This window comes from Spea bombifrons, chromosome 2 (assembly GCF_027358695.1).
Source record: "Spea bombifrons isolate aSpeBom1 chromosome 2, aSpeBom1.2.pri, whole genome shotgun sequence".
NCBI lineage: Eukaryota > Metazoa > Chordata > Amphibia > Anura > Pelobatidae > Spea > Spea bombifrons.
The window spans coordinates 49,240,733-49,251,098 of NC_071088.1; the positions used below are offsets into that span (position 1 = coordinate 49,240,733).

The 10,366-nt window shown below is 44.0% G+C and overlaps 1 protein-coding gene across 1 annotated transcript; it reads right to left on the reverse strand.

Moving 5' to 3' along the window:
- Positions 1-6,027: 6,027 nt before the first annotated feature.
- Positions 6,028-10,319, reverse strand: SNRPC (small nuclear ribonucleoprotein polypeptide C). Its single transcript, XM_053457868.1, has 6 exons — positions 10,227-10,319; positions 10,008-10,050; positions 8,402-8,510; positions 8,069-8,158; positions 7,834-7,938; positions 6,028-6,449 (listed from the first exon to the last, which is right to left on the reverse strand). Exons 1-6 carry the CDS (start codon positions 10,232-10,234, stop codon positions 6,325-6,327), a joined length of 480 nt encoding a protein of 159 aa, XP_053313843.1. The 5' UTR covers positions 10,235-10,319; the 3' UTR covers positions 6,028-6,324.
- Between the last annotated feature and the right edge of the window lie 47 nt (positions 10,320-10,366).

The following is a 10,366-nucleotide window of genomic DNA, read 5'->3' on the forward strand; positions in this document are numbered from 1 at the left end:
GTGAGATGAAAGAACCTGACCGCTGAGAGTGTAGGATAAGCGAATAGTGTCGGAAAGCCATCGAGATATCATGTGCTTGGAGGCTGCATTGCCTGTGGATCTACCAAAATAATTAACAAACAATTGATCCATAGAGCGGAAAAGAGCAGTGCGGTCTATATAAATTCGTAGAGCTCTGCAGACGTCTAGAGTGTGCCAGAGAGGATTCTTCCGGAGTAGCAGGAGACGGGAAGAAGGAGGGTAAAATTAACGGCTGATTGACATTAAATTCAGAGATAACCTTGGGCAAAAAAGAAGGCTTAACGTACAAGACGACTTTATCTTGGTGAAAAATCGTAAATTCTGGAGCCGCGGAAAGAGCCTGAAGTTCACTGACCCTCCTTGCCGAGGTATTGGCTACCAAAAAAGCCGTCTTGAGAGATAAAAACTTTAGAGATACCACTTCCAAAGGTTCGAACGGTTCGGAGCAGAGTGTTTGGAGGACCGATGTCAAATCCCAGGAAGGAAAATGTGAACGTCTGGGTGGCCATTGAATGGTAGCTGCCTTAAAGAAACGCCTGACGAGAACTTGTGACGCCAGTTCAGACAGGAGAAAATGGCTCAGGGCTGAAACCTGGCCCTTAAGCGTCGAGACCGTGAGACCCGCTGAAAAACCTTCCTGCAAAAAATCCAGAATGGAACTTGTTGAGGGAGAAGAGAAATCCAAACCTTTGGTAACACACCAGTGAAGAAATTTATTCCAGACTCGAAAATAAATAGTGGACGTAGATCTTCGTACTGAACCCAGGAGGACCTCTGACATAGAATTGGAAAGGCCTCTGTCCTGGAGAATCATCCTTGCAGCAGCCAGGCCGTCAATCTGAATCGTAGAAGAACATCCCTGGATAGGTTCTTGTTTTCCAGAAGATGGGAGGATACTGGCAGCTCCCATACTGAAATCGCCATACTGAGCAGCTCCAAAAACCAACTTCGATTCGGCCAATAAGGGAGAATAGCTAAAACCCTGGCTCCGTCTACCCGGATTTTTAGGAGGATCCGAGGAATCATGGCTACTGGAGGAAACACATAAGCCATCTTGAAAGACCAAACCACTGACATTCCGTCTAGCAGGGGAGGATTGTCCTGCCTGTAAAGGGAGGCGAAAACTGGCAATTTGCTGTTTTGTCTGGTCGCCATAAGGTCTATATCTGGCAGGCCGAATCCTCGAACTAGGAGAGAAAAGATGCTCTTGTCCAGGGACCAGTTTGCTTGGGAGCAACAAGATCTGCTGAGATCGTCTGCCAGACTGTTGTCTACTCCTTTGATATGTGTCGCTACTAAATCCTCTAGGTTTCTTTGGGCCCAGCGCATTATTTCGTCTGACAGGTCCTGTAGCCTTGGAATTCGGGTGCCACCCTGCCTGTTTATATATGAGACTGTGGTGGCATTGTCAGACTGAATCCTCACAGCTTTTCCCCGTAATCTTGGACCGAATGTCTTGAGTGCCAGAAACACAGCTTTCAGTTCCCGAAAGTTTGATGATTGGGCTTGATCGATTAAGGACCAGCTGCCCTGACTGCAGAGGTCGAGCAAATGAGCTCCCCAGCCTACCTTGGAGGCATCCTTGGTGAGGGTGACCCAATGACGTGGTAGAAAAGATCGCCCTTGGGCGAGGCGCCCCTCCGCTTTCCACCAATTCAGCCGGAGTAGAACCTTCTTGGACACCGTGAAGGTGACATCCAGATCCTCCGGTCTCCTGGACCACTGTTGTAGGATGTCCCATTGCAGTGGTCTCAACTGTGCCTTGGACCAGCTTACTGCCGGAATACAAGCTGTAAGACTGCCCAGGATACTCATAGCCATCCTGAAGGGAAGGGTTGGATTTTGTTCCAAAAAGGAAACCTGATTCTTTACTTTCTTGATCTTTGAGCGTGGGAGATATACCGTATTTGCTCGATTATAAGACGACCCCGATTATAAGACGACCCCCCAAAATCAAAATATTAATTTAGGAAAAAAACAAAAAGCCTGAATATAAGACGACCCTATAGGAAAAAAAGTTTTACCAGTAAATATTAATTCATGTAAATATATTTTTTAAATTTACTTTTATTTGCCAACCTGCCCCCCCCCCAGTTATGCCACTCTGCCCCCAGAAATGCTTTATACCCCCCCTATTTGCCACTCTGCCCCATGATATGCCTTATACCCCTATATGCCACTCTGGCATATAGGGGGTTAAAAGGCATATCATGGGGCTGAGTGGCATATAGGGGGTTAAAATGCATTTCTGGAGGTATATATGCATATCATGGGGCTGAGTGGCATATAGGGGGTTAAAATGCATTTCTGGAGGTCCAGAAATGCATTTTAACCCCCTATATGCCACTCAGTCCCATGATATGCCTTTTAACCCAGCATGTACTGGCTGCCTTGGCTTGATAGGAGTGTGATTGCTGCTAACAGCAATCACACTCCTATCAAGCCAAGGCAGCCAGTACATGCTGGAACCTGGGGATGATAGTAGTGGGATTACAGCCTCCCTATGCCATGCTACAACCCCCACCCCCCTTACACATCCATGCTATCACACACAAACACACATTCACAAACATTTAAATACTCATTCATTCCATTAATCACACATACTTCACACATTAATCACACATACTTACCCAAAAACCCTCCCCCACCCCCTTACCTGAACTGCAGATCTCTCACTCGAAGACTTCTGCAGGGGACCGGCTGTACCAGCAACTTCTCTGGCCCTGCCCCCAGAGGAGGGAGGGGGAGATAGAGTTCTGTGAGGAAGCTACAAGCTTCCTGTCCTCCTGCTTCTAACGGAAGAGACGCTGCTCGCGACCGATAAGCAGCATGGCCCCAGCCATTTTTTTGGGGTCTGATTAGAAGACGACCCCGATTATAAGACGAGGGGTATTTTTCAGAGCATTTGCTCTGGAAAAAACCTCGTCTTATAATCGAGCAAATACGGTAGTCTTGATTAGACGGAATCCACTATGAGCCCCAGAAACTGGATCTTCGTTGGTTGGAATGAGGTTGGATTTTTTGTGGTTTATGATCCAGCCGTGCTCCCCCAAGCATCGGGTCGTAAAGCTGAGATGTGCCAGGAGCTCCTGAGAAGAACTTGCTTTCAGAAGCCAATCGTCCAGATAAGGGACGACTGTGACTCCTTATTTCCGTAAAGCTGCTGCAATAGGGGTTAGAAGTTTCGTGAAGACCCGAGGAGCTGACGACAGGCCAAAAGGGAGAGAAGTGAACTGAAAATGACGAACTCTTGTCCCGACTCTTATGGCAAACCTGAGATACTTCCTGGAGGCTGTGGCGATAGGCACATGGAGATAAGCATCTTTTAGGTGTAATGTAACCATAAAGTCCCCTTGTCTCAACAGGTGGGTAACCGTGAGAATGGATTCCATTCTGAAGTGACAGTAAGGAATACAAGCATTGACTCTCTTTAGATCCAGGATTGGACAAAAGGACCCATCTGGTTTTGAGACCAGGAAGAGACGGGAATAAACTCCCTGAAACTCCTGATTCTTTGGAACAGGCTCTATGACACCCTTTTTTAGAAGGGTAAGGCTTTCGGCAAACAGTGCTGAGTTCTTCACCTGAGAGGGGTGAAACATAATCAGGAACAGAGGACGTGGAATTCTGAAAAATTTGATCCTGTACCCGTCCGCAATGATCCTGAGGACCCAGGAGTTGTTTGTGGTTTGTCTCCATTTTGGTAGGAACCATTGCAGACGACCTCCAACACCGTCAGACCTTCCTGCCCTCTGGTTTCTTAGGATGTTCCTGAAACTTTCTCTCGTGTTGTTTATGAAAGGTTTGAGCTTTGAACACTGGTTGAAAAGGCCTGGAAGGTCTATACTGGTATCGTTTGTTCCATCTGCTTTTCCTATCCTGAGGAAGTGCCTTTTTAGTATCAGACATGTGTCTGATCAGTTCCTCTAAGGAAGAACCGAATAGTTTGGTTCTTTCAAAGGGTAGGTCGCATAGTGTAGATTTGGAAGCAGTATCTGCTGCCCAGGAGCGTAGCCATAATGCCCTTCTAGCAACGGAAGACAAACCCATGTTACGGGCTGATAGCTTAAGGCTCTCTTCTGCAGCTTCCAACAAGAAGCTATTAGCCAGTCTCAGGTTTTTAAACAGATTAGACAAACCTTCATCCATAGAGTCTGAAAGACTGCCCTCTAAGGACTGCAACCAGATACTTTGCGCTTTAGCCACAGATGCGCTAGATAACGCCACCTTGCCCTGGAACCCAGATGACTGGTACACTCGTCTACAGGACGTTTCTGCCCTCTTATCCATAGGATCCTTTAGACCAGCCACTTCACTAATGGGAATGGTCGTACGCTTGGAAAGCTGGGCTATCTGGACGTCTACTTTAGGGATATCTTCCCATTTCTCATCGGCCTGAATGTGAAAAAGCTGCTTAAAGTGCTTTGATATAAAGGCTCTTTTGCCTGGATTATTCCACTCTCTATACATGAGATTCTGCATGTTAGATAACATAGGCAACCCTTTAGGGTGCGCCGACAGGTCTGAATCCTGAAAAAGCCGTGAGACTTCCTTAACAAATTTACGTAGTTCCTGTGGAGGAAAATTGGTCTCATCCTCTGACTCTTCGCTAGATGAAGCCGAATAGGATGAGCTAGAGACCTCTCCAGAGGATAAATAAGAATGAGGGGAAATTGATACCCTTTTACGTTTGTGGGATTTAATTCTTACGGGTTCCACAGGTTTAGCTGTTGCTGCCTTAAACGTGTCAAACGTTTGTGCCAGGTTGTCCTGGAACCAACCTAGGAAAGACTGCATGTCTTTTTGTTTCCCTTTTGCCAAACTCTCGGCGGAGCAGGCATTGCAAAATTTCTTTTTACAACCATCCGGCAACGGAGTGGCACATTCAGTGCACGATAAAGGTTTAGTTTTAACCACAGCCTTTTTTTTGGAGCAGGTGTAATAGATTTCTCCTTATCCGGCTTATCTGGTGAAACCGGACCAGACATCTAATATAAAAAAAAATCCGTGTGGGGGGGCTGGTGACACGGAAATCCCAGTGTTGACAAGCTCCTCTGCTGTCAGACTGGGCAGCACAGCCATTATATGAACAAGAGAACAAGAGAAAACTGTCACGCATGCTCAGTAGCCTGCCAGTACTCTTGGTGGAACGCAGCACCGCTGTGCGCATTCTCCAAATTTTGCCGGCATAAGAGTGTGGCGTCTAAACGGCCTCGCTCTGCTCACCACCCGGGGAGCAATCGGAGGGAACCTCGGACACAACCCGTGTGTCACACCAACGAAAAAGAAAAAGGTCCGTCCCTGAGAAGGGACAAGGAAGAACTGGAGGTATTGGGGCATCTTAACCACTTCGTTTCTAGGTCCCTGTCCCTAGGAAGAGCGACACCTCGTGGTACTGACACTATACGACAGGAAAATTAATATATATATATAAAAAATTTCCCTTTCTAAATTGGTCTATCTACATATGCAAGGTTTCAATAAAAGGGGGGGCTTGCTTGTCCAAACAAATATCCTACATATAAATTTATGTAGTATATAATATTAAAAAAAAAAGGGGGGGGGGAAAATCACACTTAAGACTTAAGATAAACTTCTTAGCCACCTAAGAATCAGGGCGTTTTGCCATTCTAAGCATGGGAATGAAATGCAGTAAAGTCTGACCATGTGACTTCTTAATAAGGAGGAGACCCAAGAGACTTTCTGACCAGAGAATTTCCTGAACCTAAAGGCAGCTTGTGGTATAAGCATGTGAAACAAAGATTCAATGCCTCAAACACGCGCTTTACATCTCTCTAAAATAGACGGAGTTGACACATTTGCAAAGTTTAAAACACAAAAACATTCTTACAAAGTACAACCTTTAATATAGTAAAAAAAAAAAAAAATCTGGAGCAAAATGATCTGGGAAAAACATTAACTGAATAACATTTAAAATTTAGACCCGCATTCATTAAATTATATAGGGGCAGCTGGCTTTTTATAAAGGTATTTTATCTTCTTAAATGTCATACATAGGTCTCCTAAAGCCCCATGTTCGTTAAACACCCACAGAAGAATGAAGCAGAAATTGCAGTTAAAGGAATGGTGATGTATTATCAAAGACCGATAACCAAATGTACAGCAACACTTTTTTGCCTCAGGGGTTGAATTAATTAAAAATGGGCTGAAAAACTTTCACGGCTACGATTTGACTGTTCCATAAATCCATTGGCAAGATGTCCTTGTGACCATGTTTACATTACAATTAGTACAAAATATCCAGGGTCAAGTCGAATGCAAAAGTGTCAGGATGAACTTCTATCGATCAGGACGTGCCATACCAGGCCGTGACTGGAGCATCATGGGGCGAGAAGGCGGTCGCATCATAGGAGGTCCAGGCATCATAGACATGTGGGCGCCTATAGGTGGTCTCATCCCTGGACCTAGAAGGGAGAAAAGAACACTTAAAGATTACAATGAATTCTTAAATGTAGGTAACATTACAAAATAAAAATAGGAATCGCCAATGAATAAAAAGATACAAAGGTCTATCCAAAATGGTTTTACATCATAAGGGAAACATGCTTTAAGAATTGTAAAACCAACAGACAGACCCAGGTGAAATTATAGCAGCAGGGTCTTCTTAACGCAAAGTTAAGGAAGTTGAATGGGCACTTCTCCTGCCTTGGTGAACCACAGAGTTCAAACCTTGTGAGGTGGCTATACACAACCCAGTAAAATAAGCAACATACTTCCTACTAGAGGACTGCATTGGGAGGCGGGTCCCACCAAAAAAAACTCGCGGGCGGTCTTGCTGGTGCTGCGGACAAGAGTGGGGGATCAGGCACTGTACCTGCGGGTCCCAGTAATCCTGCGCAGTCCCGCAATGCTGCCTTCTCACTGCTCCCTTACAGCGTCTCCTCTCTTGCTCCACCCAGGAACAAAACTGAGTCACGTGATGCGACATCACTTCCCATGACTCCGCCTTGTCCCTGGGCGAGTAAGAAAAGAGACGCTGTGAGGGAGCAACTCGAGGGCAGCCTTGCGGGACCGCGTGGAAAATCTGCAGTTCAGGTAAGGAGGTGGGCTTGATTAGCCTCAAATGTGGCGGGAGTGGAACACCCACATTGCAGGAGCAGGCGGTATTGGGCAAAAAATCAGCGGGATTAAAAAAGCAGTCCCGTACAGGGCTCTACTTCCTACAATATTGGTGGCATACAAAAAATATCAGTATGGCTGCCCCTATCAGGAAGAGAAAGTTCCTCGCCTGCAAACTTCTGGTTTTCAAAACAATTCTTAAACCCTTCACGACCAAGACGTAGGGGATATTACATAAAACTGGTCCTCGACTGCTCCTAAATCATTGTCATTTTGCACTGGCAGATCGTAATCCCATCTGAGAGCCCAGGTCCACAATTTGTCACCCAGAGCTGTAAAACTGAATTTAACAGCACTATAACCAATCATCCTAACATCGGTTCGGGCATTTCCTTCCTGCAAAGTCACCACTGATATAGCAGAGAGCTATTAGGTCTATTGCCACAGTAACTCACTGACTGATCACACAATATGCAATCAGCCGATGTGTCTGCATGTATGCTGGAGCCGTGACAGAGCTGTTGAAGGGGTCAGATATCACAGAGGTCGCCCTATGTGAAGAGAATCATACAAAGACTCTAAAGTGGGTCTCTATAAATTGTATACATTTGTGTAAAACCACACACCCCAAAAAACACCTTTGTTAAACAAAACAATATTAAATTTAGCCAAATTCTGGAAAGTAATATTAGCATACGATGTAAAGTACAAGCTAAATATGGAACTTACCGTGCCCCACCGGCATCATTCCAGGAGGTGGTGGTCCCATCATTGGCATCATAGGAGGGCCTGCCATGGGAGGAGCAGGCATCATTCCAGGACGTGGAGGGCCACCTAAAGAGAAATAAATCATATATAGATCTCTATCTATCTATAGAGAGTTTGATAGATATAACCCATTAAAAAAAGGATTAGGTATATGGACCAAATGACATAAACGTGGAAAAAAATAATGTCTGCTTACCCAAGGTAGGTGGGGGGGGCATCATGGCACCACCAGCTGGTGGAGCTGCGAAAGGCGTTGGAGGTATCTTACCCTGCTGAAAAGCAGCAGCTGTGAGAGTAAATGGCACATGTTTCTTGTAAGTTTTTAAACATAAAAAAGTAAACAAATTGGAAGGGATACATGTGTAACCAGTACCCAAAGGAACTTCTTATAAGGTATCAAAGTAAAACTGCAGAAAGATATACATTTTTATGTCATGCAGAATACACTTCAAATATCCTTTAAAAGTGTCATAAGGTGACACACTTAGTGACATCATGGCTAAACTAGTACTTTGAATCTTTCACTCACTGGTTTTGTCAATGAGACTCTGTGCCTGTTCTTCCATCCATTTTTGATAGTAGTCTTTAACATTTTCCTTGTGCTTTCTTCCGCTGCAATGTGTTTTGCGTACTGAAGGCTAAACAAAAAAAAAAACATACACGGATAAACCATCACCATCACATATTTACACTAACCTATAACTTTTCATGTTTTCAACTCCTAGATATGTTAAATTGTAACCTAATTTGCGGCAAAGATCAGTCACATTGTGGCAGGTCATAGATTTGTAGTATCCTGGTCTTAAGTTCTCACTTCCCTTCAACCCATCCTTAAAAAGCCTGCCTGATTCAATGAGCAACTTAATAGGCATGAGATAAATTATCCAGACCCTGAAATGAAAGTTCAGATACCTTTTCCTGTTGTATATACACACCAGGTAGGTTAAACATATTTTAATCTGTAATTCGCCCTACACCGGCGGAGGTAGCAGACGTTGCCACACCGCAAACAGACGCAGCCAGGGGGAGAAGCTACCTTGAACATTAGGGACATTTGAAGCATGATTTCAGCCAGGAAGCAAACTGGCAAAAGATGCTGGCACCACCACCAGCATTGGGAAAGGCGAATGAGTGGGCTTTAATAGATGGAACTATAGATCATACTTTTCGCTATTTTTTTTTTTTTTTTTTACATATACTCAGAATTAGAAGTAAAAATCATAGTTTATTTGCACTTTCTTCCATTGAAGGTTAATAAAGGAATACCCCAGCCGTCCCCAAACAGAGCTACCAATGGAGAATTCCATTTTTGCACCCTAATTTTGGCTAAAGTGCTTTATACACATGTCTAAGGGAGGGGAGTCATATCAGACCCACTTGAACTCTCCTATGAGTTTTGGCAAGCAAATCATACCTCCTGCAAACCTACCAGATACCTTGGAAATGCTTGTCAGGACATAAAATCAAGCATTTAAAAATAAACTCTAAAATTCATCCAAGTGTTCACAATAGGAAAAAAATGTTTTAAAGTTAAGCTACCAGTGTCAAGAACACATATCCACTGAAATCATATCCACCGCCTGCAGCTTTTATAAAGACGACATTGGAGACTGGAGGTTAGTATAATAAAGCGCACAGAGATGCGTTCCTACAAAGAAAATAGGTAGAGGTGGATTATGGGACAAATGCATGTGGGTGGATTTTGCAAGTACCCTAACACAGGAATTAGACATTTTCACCCCACTTTTCTACTGCCTTCCTTCTACTAAAGGAAACCACACAAAAAGAAAGCTGCTCAATCTTGAGCAGGAGGACATGTTAAGCTTTGTTCGCAAGGATGCAAGTTAACATCACAAACTTGCCAGCTGTGCTGCAGCCACACATTTGTAGAATAAACGGAGGTACTAATGCACCAGGAAGAAACATACAGTTTAATTTACTGAAAGAAATACGGGAAGACTAAAATTAAAAACAGCAAAACGCACTACAAAACGGACACATGCAGCCCCACACAAAAAAAAAAAAAAAAAAACAAGACAATATGGACTTCTACCGTGACACCAAACAATAAGCATAACTGAGTTTTCCGGTTTTATTATTTAAAAAAAAAGTATTAACTCTACATTGGTACTTACGGAATCATGGGTAAGATATGTATCGCAGTAATCACAATAAAACCTACAAATAAAGACAAAGGGTCAAATACAAAAGGCACCGTCAAACATAACAAGTGTACGCATGTAAAATTGCTCTAGAAAACCCACACCACATAAATTAAAGCGGATGTTTGGGTTTTTTTGTTTGGGTTTTAATGCCCGTGCCTGTTACAAGGCGAAAATATACACCGGTCTTACTTAGGCATGATAGCGATGGCCACCCACTCTTTAACGTCGCAACAGGAAATGATATCGTTCTCAGCTCGTCGCTGTTGTAGCAAAGCCTGGCCGGAAATGACATCACAAACGAACCTGGCGATCTAAGTCTCCATGTTTGT

What these genes read in the sequence shown, in the direction of transcription:
- SNRPC (XM_053457868.1), bottom strand. An exon ending in GAGTCTCATTGACAAAACCA is followed by an intron (nt 8,159 to 8,401) that starts GTGAGTGAAAGA and finishes TTACTCTCACAG; the next exon opens with CTGCTGCTTTTCAGCAGGGT. An exon ending in GCCCCCCCCACCTACCTTGG is followed by an intron (nt 7,939 to 8,068) that starts GTAAGCAGACAT and finishes ATTTCTCTTTAG; the next exon opens with GTGGCCCTCCACGTCCTGGA.